Source organism: Curcuma longa, chromosome 6, assembly GCF_044706935.1.
Source record: "Curcuma longa cultivar G26 ecotype Majalengka, Jawa Barat chromosome 6, ITB_CL_G26_1.1, whole genome shotgun sequence".
Classification (NCBI taxonomy): Eukaryota; Viridiplantae; Streptophyta; class Magnoliopsida; order Zingiberales; family Zingiberaceae; genus Curcuma; species Curcuma longa.
Window position 1 is genome coordinate 8,231,117 of NC_133866.1, and position 21,110 is coordinate 8,252,226.

Genomic DNA, 21,110 nt, shown 5'->3' on the forward strand with positions numbered 1-21,110 from the left:
TGATCCCAAGTTCTTTGATTTCAACGGAAGATTGCCTCATCGAATGCATGCTTTACTTACGCAAGTGAACAAAGCCATTCACACTTTTTTTTTAATAAAATTAGGAAGAGGAAGTTGAGAACAAGTAGAGAACGTTTTGTGAGTCGCCTTCGTCTTCTTCGTCGTCTCATCTTCCTTCCTCTCCTTCTGATTATTTTGACCTCAATCTGTGTGTCGAAAGGGAGGCATCGGAAGAGAGGCATGCAGCAGACGGTGGGTACTGGTCGATTTGCGCGTGGGATTCTGGGAACTACGATGAACGAGAAGGCATCCGTCTCCAAAGAGCTTAGTGCCAAGCACAAGAGGGTTGGTGTATTTCTTCAATTTATGCTTCTTCTTTTATTGTTCTCAGTTTTGTGTGTATTTGGAAGGTGTGATTTTCTTTCTGAAAGCAAATTTGAATCAGTTTCTTACTCGTCCTGATTATTCTGGCAAAAAGGAACTCGACGCGCTTTGTTTATTTGTGTAGTTATGGGGTTTGAAGGTAGCGAAGAAAGCCACAAATCTCCTTCTATTTCTTTCTGTTGCTTCTCTCCCAATATTGCAACATTCTGATGGTCGTTTTGTTTAGAGTGTCTCATTAAAATCCACTGCACTTTGCAAAAGAATATCTTGTGATTTAGTAATCTAGTTGATATTGCCAGTACTGTGAGTTGCAATCACATCCTAACCTTTGGTTGCTGAGTAGGTCTTTGTTTAGCCCTTTTTTTTTTCTTTTCTCTCCTTCCATTGTCTTACAATTTCTCATAAGCATGTGTTCAAGGTAAGTAGGGATAGAGCTCAATAGTATAGAATGATCTATATAGTCTACTCCATCTAACGGGATAAAGTTTGGTTGTTGTTATTGTTGTTGAAATGCTCGGTGGTTTCTTACCCTTCATTGAGGTATCACCGCGTAGCCATTATTCATGCCATTTCCATGATTGAGTAGGCAGTGAATTTTGCATACCGTATCAAAGGAGTTAATATTTCTTTTCCTTATTTCAGATACTTGAGGAGCTTATGAAGTTACCGGAAAACAGGGAATGCGCTGATTGCAAAGCCAAGTAAGTAGAGGAGGAAACAAAGTAATCAAATGTTCCAAACCAGCAGTAACAATGTTATATGTAAAAGGATGCATGTAAACATTTCGATGCACGAATCGTTTAGTGATTATTCTGTTGTTGGTAGTCAGAAAAATCTCTAAATCTGTCCATGTCTCTGTCATATTCATATTCATTGCGACTTCATAAGAATGAAAAATGTCACTTGGTCACTAGCATGGCTCTTCATCAGTAGCAACCTAGTGCTTGGCTTTAAATGTCACCATCTTTACTGGAATTGTAGAACTTTTTTACATTGTTATTCCTTGTTGTGTAATCACTGTCTCAAAATTTTTCCAACAATTCTTTACCCACCTTCTCCAATTCATCTTTCTCCTAACTCGATCGATTTACATCTGATATGCATATTCAGGTTTTAAATCAGCAAATAGGAGTTTCTTGAGAGCTCTTCATCCTGTCAAATTTTGCAGGTTATAGGCTTGATAAAACCTACAAAAGAAAACTTGTTGATGCAAAATGAAAATCAATAATCTCTCACCTTATAGTTACATACATATATTTGTTGGAATTGCAAAGATGTTGAATGGTGCCAAAATTTGCTATCCTATTGAGTCTAATTTTTGTTCATTATGCTGCAGAGGTCCCAGGTGGGCTAGTGTTAATCTTGGAATCTTTATATGCATGACTTGTTCAGGAATCCATAGAAGTTTGGGGGTACACATATCGAAGGTCTTAACAGCAGTTTCTTTTCACATGATCTTTTCTTTCAATTATCTTGTTTTTATATCTAGTTTTTGTACATTGCCTATTAGTTCTTGATTATCAGTATTTCTTCCAGGTGAGGTCTGCTACACTAGATACATGGCTTCCAGATCAGGTTGCATTTATTCAATGTAATTATTGTTTCGATCTTATCGGTTATTTACTTAGCTTTGCTGCTGAAAGCCAAAGCACATTCTTTGTCTGTATATACTGATTTCACCACTTCCATCCTTTTTAGCTATGGGAAATGAGAAGTCAAACCAGTACTGGGAAGCAGAACTGCTCTCAAACTATGATAGAGTCAGGATCGAAAATTTTATTCGTGCCAAGTATGAGATTTTATCTTCTTAATTTCTTTTGTTTATTCTCTTATTAGCTAAAATACAATATGTTCTTACTGTCAGATATGTAGATAAGAGATGGATACCTAGGAATGGGTCATTAAGATCATTGAGATCACCTTCGAATGCACAAGAGAGGACAACTAAATCTCCACTGAGGCACTTTGCTAGCAACTTGAGTTCCAAAGAGGAGCAACAGAACCATGCAAATTTGAATGCAAAAAAGACGATACCGTTGACATCTAAGCTACCTGATCAGGTGATTTAATTTGAACTGTTGGTTTTGTTATGCAACCTTTCTGTTCAAGTATGTTACTTTATTTGTTAGTCACAAGTTGAACATGATAGATTGATTAATGTTTGTATAGTCCTCATTCCTACTACTTAGTGCTCGTTATTCAATTTCAAAATCAGAGAAATAAGATCGATAAGACCCTCAACAAATATAAAAAGACGACATATGGTTCATTGGCAAGCATCTGGACTGAATTTGATGTGTTAGTTTGGTCTCTAAAAGAGTGACATCATCTCTCTTTAGCTTGCTTAAACTGAAGGCATAACAAGCTTTGCTAAATTGGAGAAAAATTATGAATGGTTGAAGAGAAAAAGATTTTAGTATCTAATTCGAGATGTATAAGAAGGTTAAACATTGGGAGAGAATGATCAAAATAACCAATTACTTTAAAGGACAAGAAATCTGAAATATACCCAAGAAAAGAGCAAGAGGGTACTGAAAGAGGAGAAAATGACAACCTTTCTTTTGAATTAGTCAATGTAAAGATTGTTAAAAGTATCGCAAGCAAAAGTGAGATTAGGGTTTCAACATCGCCTCTAAGACAGTAGAAATGCTGAGAGGAGACTAAATTGCTGTTCATTTTACTTTGAGAAAGGAAGAAGCATGAGGAGAGACAAAGAAAAAGTTGACTTTGATCAAAAGAGAGATTTGGGAAAGGAAAGATAATAATTAGTCTCCTTTAATCATGCAAGGCCTGGTGTAATCACAAAAGATCAAAAACAATTAGTTCTAAACTTCTAAAACCATAATAGAAAGAGAAAAATGCAGATAAATCAATTGAAATACAGCTAACCTTTATAGAAGGAACCTCTAATAAAAAATGATTAGTAGAAGTACCTGCCGATATCAAAATGATTGTTGAGCATCATAAATGGTCTCTTTCATGATATTTTGCATAGACAAACCCATTGCAATTGACTATTAAGTTTGACTTGCCCGGAAAGAAATTTGGTTGTCAAGGCTAGCAAGATGTTTCATCAGGAGAATGATGGATTGATGATTTATTCATTCATAGAGAGTTTGAGTCAGAGAAATATATTTCTGGGTAAAGTTTTCATTCATCGACAATAACTTATTGATCTTGAACTATTCATCCTAAAAAAAAAAAAAAACTCTCCCAGAGTTAGATCAAAAAGAGATCTTCCATTTTCAATCTGAAACAAGTGGGAATTCAGCTTTTGTGTTCTGCAGATAGCATAACAACTGAAAATTTTGTTTTATAACAATAAGGAGAATGCACTTCCTAAATTGTTCAGAACATATAATATTTGACGGTTCCTTCAACCAATGGTTTCTTGGTTGGGGAGGAGACTCATTACTACTTTTCTACTTCTCTAGATTTTGTGTTCTTCAATGTGTTACTAGTTTAATCTTATCTTTTTATATGTGCTTGTTACTTGTAACTTCCAAGTGTTAATTATTCTAATGCATTATTCATTCCTTCTATGTTGTGTTCCCTGTATCAGAAATTTGTCTCAAATTTTCTTATCTGCTTGTTAGTGCTGCCTCTTATATACAGCTTGCAGAGAGCTACCTAACAAACACTTAGATTGCCATGGTTTGATGGAGAAACAGGTCCCCTCTGTAACAAAACGAGAGCCGATTACGCCCAAGGTTGGTTCTTCACAATCTTCAGAGTCAACACTCTCTAAGGCAGATGTTCAAACTAAAGTTGCTACACCTGGTCCACCACCAAAAATCGATATCCCAGTGCCACCTCCAAAATCTGACTATGTAGCTGTTCTTCTTAACATGCTTACAGTTGAGATGCCCACTACAAATGACTTAGAGTCATCTTTGAAAGATGATCATTCATGGGCACAATTCCAGTGTAAGTGTGCAATTTTTAATAGGTTGACAGGAAACTTTGTGCTATTTAAGCATGCAAAACAAGCCAACTCTTCAGTGCTGATTCATATTAGCAGTCCTATAAATGAAAGATTCTTCTTGATCACTTTGATATATAGTGCCTTTAGTTTATGTTTTCCTCATTGTGTTAATGTACACATAATGAATGCTGCAGCTCCAGAGATGGCAACTGCTGCACTCCCAAAAGCTAGCTCAAAACCGGTGGAAACTAAGCCTACGTCAGGAATTGAGGACTCAATCAAAGACTCTCCGAATTTGACACTATCTTCAAGTCCAGCGAAGCCTCAGACAAATGTAAGAGTGCTATTATGAACATCTTTGAGAAAGTTTAATGTGTTTATTAGTACATTGTTATCAAATGTTATTCATCTGTCTTCATAGATAACACACTATCATCTCCTGCTTCTCGGCTAGCATAAATTAACTATTATTATCAGCATCTTTGAGAAAGTTTAATGTGTTTAATGTTAGGACTTTTTCTTTGCCAAAGTTGATTTCCTCATTCAGCCATATCGAACCTAATTGTCTTGATAACTATTATTATTCCATTCACCAGCCACAGGTTGCATATCTATCCCAGCAACAAGTTCTAGCTGCTGCTAGCACTCCTCGTCCTGTGTTATCTGCAAATTCTAATCGACCAGTTATGACTGCTTTGAACGCACCTCGACCGAATGTCCTATCTCAAAATTGGTCAAATGTGCATTATCGAACCCCAGGGATAATCCCACACAACAGTCCTCAGAAAGGTTTCAACAATTTCAATCAGGTAGTGCTCCGATTCAGAATTGCTAATTCGACCAGTAATTGGTAGTGACTGTTTCATTCTTACTGTATAGCAGGTTGGAAGTGTGCCACAGATATATCCTTCATGGAATTACAATTACTATCAAACACCAAGGTAATTTAATTGCCCTAACACATGCTATTTTTCCTACTTGACCAGATCATATTGGATGTTTTAGCAATTATAAGATGAGCATTCTGTTTCTGTCTGAATTTCGGGCTTTTCGCGGTGTCATTTGTGTTTCCTGAAAATTGAATGCACATCAGGTTGTATCACTTTTCATTGGCTTGCAATGTTGAAGTAGGTTATATTGCTGGTGTCAATTGTACCATTATTATAATAGGCAAACAAGATAACATAGAAGATTGAATTCTTTGGTCATTATCCTCGACAAGATATAAAGTACTGAGTTTGTACCATTATCATAGTAAAGCTTGCTTGAGTTGCATTCAGTGTTTGATCAGACTTTACTCCAACCTCAGGATATACCCTACTGGTTCTTCAGTGATAAATGGAGTAACAGTTAGAGGGAGTAATGCTGCTGCTGCTTCTCCATCTGCTGCTGGGGCCAACATATCTGGTTACCAGTACAACTTTTCGTCGCCGACCGAAGGGATGTTCTTCAAACATTGACATGGATTCACACAAGTGTGGCATTCTTTGTAGTGCAGTTCAGTTGCTGTCCCTCAGTGTAGTTGGCTCTGCCAAATTAGTGAACATATGAGAATAAGGAAAATTGTATTGAAACTTAGTGAACTTGACCTTTTCAGTATGTAAATTGTAAAATTTATGTTGAAATCAGTATGATTTCTAAGAGCTGTTGTTTTCTTGTATTCTCTGCCCTTAAACTAATGTTCCTTGATGATTATTTTTCATGTATTCACAATATATATATATTTCGGTACATGACTTCCATACTAAGACACATTGCAACCTGGATAATAAATTTGAACTTAAAACAAGGATAATAAATTTGACACATTGCAACCTGGAATCATAGAACAAAGAGAAGTGGAACATTTAGCACAAATAGCCAAAAATAGTCAATAAAATAAACTCAAATGTTGAAGCCATAGTAGTTGCTGTAACAAGTTCCACTATTTAAGTGTAGAAATTCTACATCTGCATAAATTTAACAGTATTGCCTTCTTACAACATCTAAATTCCTCCTCTTGTTGCTTGGGAATAGTTGCAGTAACAATTACGAATGCTCGAGTACACACTCCCCATAAGAAACCCGAAAAACAAAAATCAAAGACTAAGCAATTGTGAGATTTTATTCCAACAATTATTACTACAACATGGAATGCACGCCGGCGCTGAACTGGAATATAACTTCCTGGCTCATCCTGAAGGTATATACTGGTAGTAGATTTAGGATAGGTGTGTAGCTATGTATGAGTTGCAAATCTGTGCCATCAGGACCTAGTCTTCTGCAAAAATGACCAGGTTCCATTACGACTCAGTGTTCACCCTCTCGTGGACCCTTCTGAAGGTGTTTGTTTAGGCTGTGGCATCAGGGATAAGCCTCATCATGTTGCCATTCTCAAATTTTGGTGATGGTTCTTCCTCCCGCTCAGGTTGAATGTTTAGATCAATCTGAGGAGCTCTCAGAGGAGATAGTGATACTCTTTTGCTCTCAGGTGCTTCATCACTAGGTCCCTCATCATTTATGATTGGTTTGGTAGGGGAATTATTCACAACTAGAGTGCTTGTTGGTTGTTCATTTCCTACTTGGGTTTTCTCCGGCGATGGGTTGGGATGTTGTTTCTGGTGCTTCACTGAGGATTCAGCTTCCTTCTCTGACTGGCGCTTCTCACGCCTAAGCATTAGTGTCCTGAACCTTCGCTTGACGGTGAGGCATACATTGCATGTGCAAGTCTGCATGTGCTTTGGGCCCTTGCCGCTTGGAGGCTGTATACAAACAATGCATGTGCAGCCAGGTCTATGCCGTGGATGCTTGGTTGTAGGTTGCTGAGGAGGGGGCAGATTTTCTCCTTCTCCAAGAATGGCAAGATTGGCAAGTGTATCCAGCCCATCTGAAACTTCCATGTCGGTTTCAGCTTTGACTCTGGATCTCTTAGATGAACCTGCTTTGCACAAATAGGAACAGCCGTTACTGGAAACATCTCTACTCGATGGAACAACATAAACAGGAATGAATAAATGAATACAAAGAACCAAAATTAGGAATGAAAACTGAAAATATAAACATATAGAATGCACCACGACAGAACAACACGAGACCACAACACAAGCAACATAAGAAAGATTACTCATGCCAACCAATAACAAATTCTGATAATTTACCAAAACATTATGTTTTAGTCATACCACCCGGCATGACATGAAATTTCAAAATCATGGTTAGGGCACATGACAAGAACTTAGACATTCACCATACGGCAAAGAAACACTGAACTACAGTGTGTGAACAATTTGCTTTTGAACTGAAATTTTAAGATCTGTGATCAACTGTGCATTACAAGAACCGCTCCTAATAGCAATTCTATCAATAAAAAGTTGGCAGATATGCTAGCAAAATTGTGTTGGCCAGATTTTGAAGTGACCTTAATCTTTTATCTGACAGTATGCCATAAGCTCGGAGGAATTGCTTGTATCTGAGTGTAATATCTAAGGTTTCAGTTTAGATTCAAGAGGAATTACAAGATAACTTATTCCTAGAAAAGTAAACCTAGAAGTTTTTGGTATACATGAGAAAGTGAATTTGTAAAAATAATAAATCATGATATTGAAATTTTTTTAGCATATCGTACTTTTGCATTAGACAAATCAGTACTTTTGCATTAGACAAATCACCAAGATGACATAAAGCACTAATTTAGGGAAAATATTTTATGTAAATCAGTCAAAAGGACTAATTGCATAGTCCTTAAATATCTATCAGTTGTTAGAACCATAGAAATGTAATATAATTTTAAATAACTTTAGTAAGACCAACACATGGGATCTAGAGTAGGGGACAATTGCAAATGTTATCTGCTAGAAAGGTTTTGTAATCCAAAAAAAAAAAAAACTACAAATCTTGTTAAATCCCTGAAATCCTAGAATGAAGGCCACCAAAACATGTTTCTTGTGATTTCTGTCAAATCAAATGGGGGAAAAGGAACTCCTGTACCAAATGAGGTCAATAGTTGACATATTCATTTCTGTTTCACACTACTGCAAGTCAACGTATCCTTTTCACTCCCATATCAAATGAGGCTATTAGTTTCTTGGCCTATCTCATATTTCTGTGTTACAATACTGCAAGTCAATGGTAAAAACATCATGTTAGACTAGTGACCTACAGATAAATATTAGTCCTAGTTAGGATTACTAAAATTAACAGATTGAATCACCAATAAATTCTGGCATTAGAAAATTTAATATGAAGATATTTGTACCTGTTTTACATGGGATTAATTCTGCCAACTGCTCCAAACTCAGCTCTTGAGCAGCTGAGCATGAAGACCTACAAATCAAAAGAAATAAGATGCACATCAATCAATATTTTGGAACAGATAAGGGAACATTGGCACTTTCCAAACAATATTATGTCATACAGTAGATAATATACCCCCTTCAAAATAATTCAGAAACAAAATAATCAGGCTCAGCATGAATGCATATTCTAGTATCCATGTAAGCACCATAATTCAACTTTGTTAATTTCCTGTTTGATCTAGAATAGAATCTCCAAGGGCTTTCTATAATTCCATTTGTTGAAATTTTAGGAAGTATACTTACACATAGCACACCTCAAATAGTTGGGGCATATACAGCTTGATGATGTACTTTTGTGTAGAAAAGTGAAGATAGACTATGTATTCTTCAAATATAGCAGTTTGGAATTTGGATACCTACCAGACTTCAGGGAAAGAATCTACTGTATGGAGCAGAAGAATTCCAATATGTAAAAAAAAAAAAAAAAAAGAGTTTTAAAATGATCTGATCCCTTTAGTGTGCAAAAAATATAACATCAAGAACTTACTCACTGGAGGCACACTATTGTAGAGGATTAAATTGTCATGGCATGCTCAGTCTTTTATATAGATAAAGTAAACAAACATTAAAATGTCACTTTCATAGAGAGGGAAAGATGAGTGAATATGGTGTACAGAGAGGTGAAACACCATAACTCTATCCTCCCTGACTGGCAGATCCCCCTTGCATTAACAAGACACAATAGCTGGTTGGGTCAAATCAAGTTGGGGAGCAAAACTGCAGGGTGGTCCTATTGAGGAGAGGTTAAATTGGCATCTCATAGTTTTGCCATGGGTAGATATGTCATTGAGGCAACTGATCTTGCTGGTTGCAGCACTAGAAGATTGAGATTTCCAATTGATAGTTCTTCTGTAAATTCATTCTATTGACAATACATATCTTTGTGCATACAAATAATGCACCACAAATACCAATTCGAAACGGTCACACAGACAGCAGAAGAATCATTAATAATACATTCCTGCATAAATTATCATCCTGTAATAAGTTCTCCAATTAGCAGGGAATGATGTAAAAATTATAGCAACAAGTCCAGCTTTTAAATGCCATAAACAAAGTGACTGAACTATTAGTTTGGGTACTGGAACATCCTAGATCACCTTTCAGGATCCCATGTATTCTTAGAACAGGTCCATCTAAATGGAAGGAGTGCATCCACAGGCAGTCGGCGCCATTTTGAGCAATCTTCACATTGAGCCCATTGAGAGTTCTCACTGTTGTACAAAGACCATAATGAAGAAATAGTGAGTCAAAACTAATTGAAGCTGGCTAGACAAATCTTATCCGCCAATGAACATTATGTAAGATTATACCGTCAATAATTCTACAATCTTTTGAGTCACTTTTAATTTTAATAATGTTAATTAGAATTTTCTTTAGGCTTTCTCAACCCTTCATACCTTCAGCTCTAATTAATTTGAGTTGCTAAGTATAGAATTTAGTAGTCTATCTTTGAATGTGTTCAGTACCACTTCAATCTATTTTTTTTCTTATTTATAGAGCTACAGATAGATGCTACTGAGTAGAAGTATTTTTTTATTGGCTTTTTTTTTTCATCTTTGAATGAGTTCACACTTATTTTTGAACTTAGGTTTTCTGTAACCCTGTTGTTAAGGCATGCAGATAAAGGGATGACTAAAGAACTATGCCAATATAACAAAGTTTTCAAGTACTTGAGCACCTTTTTTTCTTTCATAAGAACTTCAATAATCAGAGCAAAAGCAAAAAAGAAATAACAAAAAATGAAGCTCAGAGAACCCTAAGGTGGTACTCATGGAGATAATAGAGGGAGAAGAACAAAAGCAAGGGATAAAGAATACAACAAATAAAATCACAACATAGTAATACTGTCCCAACACACACCAGCTATGAGAGATTTGCATATCTTCATGTCAGTATTTTACCCTAAAAACTGTAAAGACATTGTTTCTTTACATACCTATGGATCTTATGTATGTCTTTCAAATAGAGTTAGCTAGCTTCAGTTTAATTGAAAATGGCAAGCAATCTTTATCAATTTTGCTATCCATACATCAACAAGAAGTGAACTAAAATTATCTACTACAAGTGAGAGCCCTACGTTAGTTCATGATCGATAAATCTAAAAATGATGAATCAAAGCATTCTTAGAGAAGCATATAGAAAGGTAGGTTACCCAGCTTGATTAGCAGCAAAGTATGTACACTTTCCAAATACTGGTGCTTCCTGTCATGAACAGCCACATCAGCAAAAAAACACATTGGACTGTTACATTCCCTGAAGGAATTGATATACTATGTCAAATAAATTAATATAAGACAACCAGAAAGTTCTACTTTGAATCAGCTGAAAAAATACATCAACTTACAAGAAAGTATATAATCCACGATTGGTTAAGTCAATTAAACAATTGGAAAGTCTTCTGCCGTGTATGATGTTCAAACATTGCAATGCGCTAGTTATATAGAAGAACAAGACTACTGTGCAGGATTTCAATGCAGAACAAAAGAATTACCTTTCTGACAAATGTTATCCATATTCCTGAAATGACCAAGAGTGGGATGCCTGATATTGAACTAAAGTCAAAATACCAATATAGAAATGAACAATTCAACATCCAATGGTTTGTTTAACCACAGCAGTTTTGTAACCAAAGTCAGTTGCAGTTCAGGAATGCCGAACTCAATACCGAATGGTTCTGATGTAAATTCTTAAACCTAGAGACCACATCTGCCAAACTACTAGTTCTTTTATAGAATTACCTAGCCAGTTGCTCAAACATGTCATATGAATGACAAATAGTATAACAGCATTGGAATAAATTCAGATGAAGATAGGAACCCTGCAAGTTAAATTACACAGCATTTCAGGATTAACCAACTGATGGGAGCAAATTCAGTTAGATCCCTAGAAGAACACTAGCAATGCTGGCCTTAGTGCATTTACTTGCTAATCTAAGTGGGCAATTCATAAGATAAATTGCAGTGTTAAATGCAGCATGATTCAATTTCAGAATACATAACTCTTTAACTCCTATTTCATAACTCCACATAGTTTTCTTTTTGATAACATAAGCATAAATTTGATATAAATGCTGAACTCTATATCAACTCCCTTACCCGTGTCAGATAACACACAGATACTCCACTCCATGTTGGACTTTGATAAGTCCTCCATTGACCATGCGAAAAAATCTAGAACTAGTTATGTCAGGAACCTAGACATGCACCCATGCTAGAATATCATACCCAAGTAATATAGAATATGACTAAGAGAAATCTTCCTTTCAGAAAACCTTTGAATGAGAATCCAGTATAATGATAATATTGCACAACAAAGAGAAAAGACAAAGTTCACAATAGTTTGAAAATTCTTAAACTTCACTCCACTTTTTTTTTAAAAAAATAAATAAATAACTAAAGATATTTTACAAACTACTGACAAGAATCACAGAAATGATGCATGTCAGTAGAAAAGTTGCAGGAGCATGCAAAGTATCATACCTCATACTCTTCAAACTCATGACCTTCAACCAAAACAACGTTAGGAACACAGTTAGGAGATGGGCGGAGCAACTGTTGAGCCTCTTCCCATGTTAGTTTCAATTCCATGGAGTCTTCATTGTCAATTCTTAGACGTTTACTCTTGGACCCAAGATTGCCACCTCTCCTTCTACTAGTGCCCTGTGGCGACCTAGCACTCAGCCCATCTTTTTGCAGCAGAACATCATTTGCAAACTTAGAACAGCTCCTCTGCTCCACTGAACTGACCGAGTTCCTTGTTTCCATACTGCCTTTGAGATCTTTAGCAGTGACTTTGCAGTCAACCTCTGGAGGTGCTGAAAAACCATTGCCAGATTTAAGTGTTTGCAAGTCCTGTCAATGAATTCAAAAAAAATAACATTGTAAAAGGCCGTAGGAAAATAAACAGGAAAAAAGACCTATAACGGCAGAATAAGACATCTGACCATCCTTCACTGTTTACAGAACATATACATTCAAGAAAATGATGTTATGCTCACTTTCTTCATTTCAACAAATTCTAACGACAAATAAACACAATTCTAGCAATTTAAAGTAAAATAACACCTCTGCACAACTAATGGGTGATTCATAGAATGTATGCTTAGGGAAGTTATATCATAACAACAGAAGTTGTGAAAGAAAAAGTGAAGATGAAATGCTTGATAAAGCATGGAAGATAAATAAGATTAATACTTTTAAGCCTCTAAAGGACAATGGGAGATCCAAGCACTATGATAAATTTATCAAAATACTTCTATGTTTCTGAGCAGTCTTTCCCTGACGGACCTGTTCATTAGAGGCACCAGATGCCTTCCTGAATCCCATAATCAGTGTCCCTTCTGGATCCATGCGACTGAATGTCACTGCAGAGAGACTCTATAATAAGTATGTTGCAACAAGATAGTGCGATATATATACAAATGTCCATATATATTAATCCTTATGCACATCTATACACACATCTGTGATGTGATCACATCATAGACAAATAGAAGAGCATTGGCATATGCTAGTAGATTCAAGACCTGCATAAGCTAACTCATAGGCATATCATATACACAAATTGCAAGATTTGTAAATCCACACTGATACATAGATATAACCATAATTAAGAACCCCACAAGTGAATAATTTCGAAACCCTAATATGCTGTTGCATATTAAAAAAGAATTTTACTTGGGAGATAAAGCAAAACAAAGAGCAACAGAGAAAAGTATTTGCAACTGTTGGGAATACAATCAAAATCCTACATTGGAAATACATGGAGAAGATCATGGATTTATAAGATGGAAGATATCTCATTTAAATAAGACCTTTTGAGTAGAGCCCAAAAACAAAACTATGAGGACTTAGGCGCAAAAGTAGGCAATATTATACCATTGTGGAGATATGTTGATTCCATCGGTTTTGACAATTGATATCAAAGCCATGATTTATGTGGAGTTATGTAGGGAACCTCAAGAAAAAACGAATGAGGTAGGGGAGACTCAGACCATGGGGATAATTATAGGGGGGCTCCCAGTAAAATCCAGGATAAGCTCTCGAGGCAGATAAGTTAGTAGGTCAATTGGACTGAATACTAGACAGTCTTGAAGGATTAAGAGGATCGGACATCGAGACAAGGAGGGTTTGGTGGGTCACAAGATCTGCCATCAAGTTGGCCTCGATTGGAGTATGATGATCCTTCGTTTAAGGGGAGAGTTGTTGGGATCACAATCAAAGTCCCACATTAGAAATACATGGAGAAGATAATGAGTTTATAAGATGGAATATATCTCCATTTGAATGAGACCTTTTAAGTAAAGTTCAAAAATAAAACTATGAGAACTCAAATCCAAAGTGGACAATATCATATCATTATGGAGATATATTGATTCCATCGGTTCTAAGATATCATTGTGGGCAACATTCAATTTTGACTGTACATATAGATGTTATAAGATGGGCATCAATTAAAATTCCCATAAAGGAGGTCAACACTGATCAAATCAAAGTGATAGATAACCAATCTTATTAAGATAGATGATCATACATCAAAAACTATAGAGGAAAAAGTAAATCTATGCTGAAAATTATACGGCCATCTGAGGTTTTGGGTTTCCAAGGATTCAAATGTCCAAGAAAAGATTTAGTTTTATATAATAGAACTAAAAAAGACCCAAAACAAGTATCACAGCTATGACATAGTTGCGATCCTGGAGGACGTTACAGACTGTACAATTCTTCATGAAAGTTTAATCCATACCTGTGTCACCAGCTTGCAATTGCATTGCCTGAATGCAAGGTGTAACTCCCTCCAAAACATACATTCTACTGTTATTATTTGGCCAGAAACGAAATTGAAACACCCAGTCCTTCCCATTTGCATCCTTAACTTTCAGTGGAAGCCCTTCAGGCTGAGAAATTGCAGGGAAGTAGGCCTGTATTGTGACGATCATTCACATTACTGAAAGTAAATACAATTTTTTCTTTAAAACATAAACTTTCAACTGCTCATTGACTATTAATCAAATTATATGCATACAACAAAGAAAAGCATGTGATCAATTGAGTAAAATAACAAATGGTGCAGCATCTAAAAGTCATTAAATTGTGCTAACCTTGTTAGCATTGGTAATTGTGCCAAGTTAAACCTATAAACAAAAAACTAAAGTGCCTAAAAAAATCATCACAAAGCATTTACATAAACCATGTCAGATAGTAATGAGAACTTGTTTTATAGTTCTCTAACGTTGAGTCTGCAAGAGAGGAAGGTCAAATAGAGGGAGGGAAGAGGGGAATCAATCATTTCCTTTGTCCATTTAGGTGAAAAAAATAAAAAGTAACAGCAAAGAAAGAAACAATTTGACTCTCCTTTCCCAGCTTTTGGTTACTTCCAAAAGTGAATGAAAGAGGGAGAAAAAGTGGGAAATCATTGAGATGACTAGTTTAACCTTGCATGTCTTGGAATGATAAAATCAAAAGTGGAAGTTATCATTTTCACTCAATTCCTCTTCTTTTCTCTCAAGTAGAGAAAACAAAGGAAATCCCTCGCTCCTCTCTTCCTTCCCCTCTTCCCTCCCTCAACAATCTACCTTTCTTTTTCCCCTCTTCCCCCCTTTAAATATAGCATAAGTGAGTGTTTTGCACATAAAATTTGAATGGCAACTCTTTTGAAGTTTGACTATTACAGATTTCATGCATCTTCCTAACTCTAAAAAAGCCCCACTACATGACCAATCTGCGCACATAAATTGGCAATCAAAGCACTTGCAATTCCTGTTCTGCAAGTTAGAACTATTTATGGGCTAAAAAAAAGCATTTCTACACTTCATTTCTTTCAGCCATTTCTAATAGTTATGTTGACAGCATACAAACTAGTAGGATGAAGGAGTAGCATGCAAATAGAGAACTTGCAAGAGAATAAACAAACAAATGTTGAATGACACAAGGAAAGAGACTTGGAATGAGGCTAACAGGTAATTCACAGTAAATCATTAAATTCTATTTTAAAATATAGAACAGCAAAACCAACAAAAAGGTCATAGCTCACATGCTGACAGGGAAAAATGTTAGTGGCCCTCACTCAAATACAATGTCAACTTGAATATGATCTTACAGTTGCCACATAGTTCCTAGACAGGATATAATACTGAGTTTTCAGTCAAACTAAAAAAAGAACCACATCTTGAGCAGCAGTTTATCAGGTTCTTCAAGGAAAGAAACTGAAAAATAATATCTGTACGGCAACCAAGAAAAAGAAAATAAACTTTGTAGCTATCCTGTTTATAGATTGGTATTTATCACATAGCAACTTTAGCAAAAGGTGGAATCCGCCACCCCAGCGGCCCCACACGGTCAGTCCCGCGACCATCTATGAGGAAGTAAATCGGGAAACTGCAGTTGGCCACTACGGGAGAGGGCATAGCAACACACCATGGTACATGAAAAATTTCTGACCTAATAAATGATGGTAAGGCAGTACGATTACTGGCTGGATAGTGAAATGAAGAAAATGGTACAATAAAATAACGACTTCAAGGAGTCAGGTATCGAGTTAATGGACATAATTCTAATACTTAAGAGGCATGATCTGACAAGGCTATTGCCATTTGGGATGAACATTTATAGTGTAATTTGATAAGCACAAAGAAAAAACATAAGGTGTTACTTATAATACTATAATTCATCAATATTTGACTTCTAAACTTTAAGCCCCACTTAGAAATCATGTCAAGTTTGGTTGGGTGAGAACTTCAAGAGCTTAAGCTTATAGTACGAGCTAAGTTTTTGCTTCAATATTTATTTTCCCCTCACCCTTGCATCAAGGTTGGCCCAAGTCCAACATGCAACTTAAATAGTTCTAACTCATCTAAAGGCTTCAGCTAACGAAAGAACTAAATCTACAAAGGATTAGAATTTTGATACCAGTTTTGATCTCATACCAAAACAGTATGATTTTGTGTCCACCAACATCAACACACAATATGGGACACCACTGTCCTGCAATAGAATATTTACTTTCCAACATCTAGTCATTGCTTTAATAACTTATTTCTACCATCTCCACAATAGGCCACCTAGTACCTCTGCTTTTTAGTTATTTGTCATTTCATATTTCCCATAACATAGAATAATTAATAAGGAATTCAAGTAACATTTCTTATAGTTACTTTAATGCAAGCGTAAGGATAGTTAGACAACATTAGGGAGCTCCAATCAGATCATATTCACAATTAAATTTGAACAGACCTAAAGGAAGTAAATATGATTATTCATTGATAAGAGAGTGCAGAAATTGCAGTTTCTTTTCTGATACATTCTAGTACTTCCTGAGACGGTGGACCCTATATATTACAAAATCAGAATTTATGTGATTGTCTAAAAGAAGATGAGTAAATATTTGACATAAACTTGTGTCTCAGTATTGTTGCTTTTTTTCTTCTTCTTCTTTTTTTAATACCAGTTAGGATAGTACTAGTTAGACTGGGTAACGATGTAAAGTTGAGATGGGATATTTTTTCTGTGGCAGGAACAAGATAGGTATACTACCTCAAGGTCAAATTGATCTCAATCTTGGTTGGCTTCCTAAAAAAAAGGAAAAAATAAATCATAACAATAGCAATGAAGCCTTTATCCACTAAATGGAATTCAGCTATATAGAACCTCCTACATTACTAAGCTCAATCCCCTACTATATCATCATCTATATCTAAACAAATTTACTCCTTTTTTTTTGTTAATCAAATTTTCTTTGATCTCTATCTTCCTCGTTAACATGGTAACAACATTACCATTGCACCAAGGCTCCCCTTCTCAAAAAGGAAAAATAAATAAATGTTCAATTTAGACTAGAAAGGTTTTTTCTATAGGCACTGGAATTTTAGTTGAAGAGCTTAAGAAATAGAATCACTACAAAATGCTTGAGACTTAGTAGTTTAACTCATGATGGATGCCATATATGATAATATGATAGAAAAACAAACAATGTATTACACACACTAGTGCATCTAGGCCACATGACTGCAATAGACATAGGGCAACCAAAAGAGGAACTGACAAAGGACTTAATACACTAATGCTCAAACAAGATAGTAATCATTAAATAATTTCAGTTCCAAATGCAGGAAAGTTCAAGCAATGACCTCAGCACATTTTTTTGGCAGCACCAGACGTCCAATACGACCAGCATCACTAGCACTCAACATCTTTTCGAACAATGGAGTAATAACAACATTTGAACTGCTAATAGGTCAGGCAAAGCTTCATTGAATTATGAATTATAAATTGATCATAGCATCATATCCATTCTTTGCATGGATAAAAATATCATGATACAGTAATGAGAAGAGAAAAACAAAAGAAAATTATGAAATGCACCCAAAAAGGATACTTTCCAGATATTTGTTGTAGCTCTTGATCTGTTATTCTAGGCCAATATCGAGGAAGTAATTGAGGTCGCACCCGATTATCTATTCGAGGTTTTCCGTTGTGCATTTGAGTTTGTAGTTCAGCATCGTGTACACTTTGAGGATAAAACTGCTTTGATAAAGGAAGGCCAGCTTGGGGCTGTGATTGTTTTGTTGAAAATCTATGCTGTTCCTTTGAGCCATTTGCTGATGGGATAGAAGCAACTAAGCCAAGGGAGGAAGGCTCATCTTTTACATTAGATGATGGCATTGAGATGATGCACGAATTTGGATGGGCTTCTAAGTTGGCACCAGGAGAGATGGTAGAACAATCTGCATTCACCTTTTTTCTTGCAGTGACAGAACCATTATCTCCAGCAATGTGACAATCTTGTATTCCATCAGTATTGCTTTCTCGAAACGCAGCAAAACTAGAGGCTCCATCTAAACTTACTTTCACATTGTTATATCTTTCTCTTATGATATTACTAAGGCTGCTAGTCATTGGTCTGTCAGATATATTTTCAATTTTTTTCTCATGAGCCAAAACAGAGAAACGGCCACCAGAACTAAGTTTCTCAATAGTATTTGGCCTATCAAATTCATATGACAACCGTTGTTGCAAGTCTGACTGTGCACTTGTCATATTCCACATATGTGATGCTTGCCGCCACTGTCCAAAAATCGGACCACTGACAGGTTTCCAGCTTTTAGCAGAAAATTCCCTCCTTTCAGTTACTGGCGGGGACATAAGCATAGAAGATGATATCACCTGGTTAGGAGCCTGAGAAAACACGAAGTGGGCACTATGAATCAAATCAGAGATTACTACTTAAATCGGGACATGTGTGTTCTGCTTGAAGTGTCTATAACTGCACTAATGAAAATGATCACATGAATTATATGTTGATAACTATGTACCCCAGTGAGGTTAAAAACAAAAATGAAAAAATTATGACAATATGAAATGACATGATTCAATTGTTTAAGGCCATGTCACATAAACTTATCAAGGCACATATCAAACAGAACCCTCAGATAACAATTCCAATCACAACCACTGATTTACATAGAGAAACAAGCATTCCCAAACAAACAAACAAACAAAATTCTAAATATGTTTCTCTCTTTGCATGGTGTATATATGAACTGAGAATAGAATTTAACTAAAATGGTCAAAAATTCAAACATCTCAGTATGAACCGTAAACTTATAACCATATACATTTGCAAATTGGAAACTTCATTATTGAAGGAGTAGACAAACTTCATAATATGAAGAGGAAGCAGAAAGGCCATCTTTTTTCCTACTCACCATGACAGAAGGCTTCCTGGCACATGCAACACAATCAATACTGCCGGCGTCGAGAAGCACATAAGTAGTGACTGAAACGATACATCCACAGTGCATTCGCTGGGGAAAAAGGAGAAGAAAACAGCTGAATCAGTTTATATGTTCCACGGATCAACAAAAACCGCTCTTGTGAACGAACACTCCTGAGTGAACCCCAATAGTAGACTACTCACTGAGAGATCAAACAATCAACTTAATTCCAAACCTTTCCGCATGTTTCGCAGTTCCTCCACCCCCCGTCATCGGAGTGATACGTTTCGCAGAAATTACCCTGTTCGAATGTGCAGCTAAAAGCAAACAAAAAGGCATCAGACAATTACGAATATCTTAACTCGAACACCACAATACTCGATATTGCGTCCAAACTCAGTTCATCAGTGAGGAAAAAAAGTCAAAGCTTTGTGAATCCGAAGAGATCGATGAAAGATGAAAGCAAAGCAATTTCCGCGTTTTACGGTCTAAATTTTAGATAATAATAACTGCCCAAAATTACTAACACCGCTCGCAACGATCGACCAACGGTTCCTACTAAAAACCACGAAACACGAATTCGAAAAACTAACGACGATCTGCAACAGAAGGGCGGGAGCAGAGCCGCTTTTTTTTCTCAGTAAGCCCCTCGAAAAATCCGGAAAGCAAATCAAACGACCAAGCGGGTGAAATCCAATCCCAGAACCACTCCGACGTGTAAAGCCAGAAGCGAAGAGAGCGTACGAGCATCGTTCGCAGAGATCGGCGATCTCGCCGGAGCGGAGGCGCCAGCCCTTCCTCCTGGCGGTCGGCGGATCGGGCAGCGGCTCCTTGCATTGGGAGTTGAAGCAGACCCTCGCGACGGCCGCCGCCGACGAGGAAGACGACATGGGGCGCAGCCGAAGCGGAGGAGCGAGAGAAATCAGATCGAAGAGAGGCGGGGACGCGACGAGATCGAATTCGGAACCATGGACAAGGGTTTGCAGCACGGATCGGGGGACAAAATGGTCGGCGTACGTTTCCTGGAGAGATGCGTGTGATAAATATTTATATGTACACGCCGAAAGAGAAATGGTAGGTGGGCGTCTTGCGTCGTCGGAGGGGAGATGACGATGAATCGAGCGAATCTCGGCGGCGGCGGCGGCGGCGTCGCCTCGCCGTCTCGAATCGCGACCGCCTCCCTCGCACGCCAACACCACTGCTGCTTTGCTTGGTTTCCTCCGACCTCGCCTGCCTTCCCGTTGAGATACGTTCACCGCCCGAACTGCCAATTCGACGAATTTATTATCTATAAAAAAAATATTTTCCCATATTTATAAAATATATAAATAAAAAATCGAATATGGTTTCGTCGAGGTACGCTTACCGGCGGGTGAAGGGACGCGCAGGAAGGTGGTTGGTTTTCTGCGCCTCTCTCTGCGTGGATAGATGTAATATTAATCCGCATCGGACACGCTCGCTGTCCTCGTCGCTTTCGCCAAGCCTATCGGGGGGAGCGGCGCTCGCTCTCTCCGTGCGTCCGCATACTGGTCCGCCGTGCGACCGGCGCGCGCTGACGGCTGAGATCTGCGAAATCGACGCGCTGGGCGGCGGATCTCTCTCCCTCCCCCTGCTTGTACGAGAAAGAACGTGGACGTGATTCTACGTGGAATGCCATCCAAATCTAGTGCAATAGTAGTAATGGTTCCACCTTTCTCATGCGGACGTAAATAATTCGCAGTAACTTGGCGCACGAATTCATAGGTGGAATTTA

The 21,110-nt window shown here is 37.2% G+C and overlaps 2 protein-coding genes across 5 annotated transcripts; one reads left to right on the top strand and one right to left on the bottom strand.

The window, feature by feature from the left end:
* Positions 1-11: 11 nt before the first annotated feature.
* On the top strand, positions 12-5,969 carry LOC141831239 (ADP-ribosylation factor GTPase-activating protein AGD5-like). Of its 3 annotated transcripts, XM_074718651.1 has the most exons (12): positions 12-138; positions 221-345; positions 1,027-1,085; positions 1,721-1,811; positions 1,921-1,975; positions 2,083-2,173; positions 2,249-2,444; positions 4,056-4,311; positions 4,504-4,643; positions 4,906-5,118; positions 5,189-5,250; positions 5,619-5,969. In XM_074718651.1, the coding sequence occupies exons 2-12, from the start codon at positions 241-243 to the stop codon at positions 5,767-5,769; spliced, it is 1,419 nt and encodes a 472-aa protein (XP_074574752.1). In that variant the 5' UTR covers positions 12-138; positions 221-240; the 3' UTR covers positions 5,770-5,969. The 3 variants fall into 3 exon arrangements, with proteins under 3 accessions (XP_074574752.1, XP_074574751.1, XP_074574753.1); XM_074718650.1 differs by having other exon boundaries at positions 12-345; XM_074718652.1 differs by having other exon boundaries at positions 12-345; positions 5,192-5,250.
* Positions 5,970-6,390: 421 nt separating this feature from the next.
* On the bottom strand, positions 6,391-20,581 carry LOC141830623 (B3 domain-containing protein Os07g0563300-like). 2 transcript variants are annotated; one of them, XM_074718028.1, is made up of 12 exons: positions 20,102-20,581; positions 19,593-19,674; positions 19,349-19,447; positions 18,019-18,818; positions 17,771-17,870; positions 14,392-14,566; positions 12,933-13,009; positions 12,126-12,497; positions 10,799-10,848; positions 9,744-9,857; positions 8,544-8,611; positions 6,391-7,226 (listed from the first exon to the last, which is right to left on the bottom strand). In XM_074718028.1, the coding sequence occupies exons 1-12, from the start codon at positions 20,245-20,247 to the stop codon at positions 6,640-6,642; spliced, it is 2,670 nt and encodes an 889-aa protein (XP_074574129.1). In that variant the 5' UTR covers positions 20,248-20,581; the 3' UTR covers positions 6,391-6,639. The 2 variants fall into 2 exon arrangements, with proteins under 2 accessions (XP_074574129.1, XP_074574128.1); XM_074718027.1 differs by having other exon boundaries at positions 17,771-17,867; positions 20,102-20,320.
* Between the last annotated feature and the right edge of the window lie 529 nt (positions 20,582-21,110).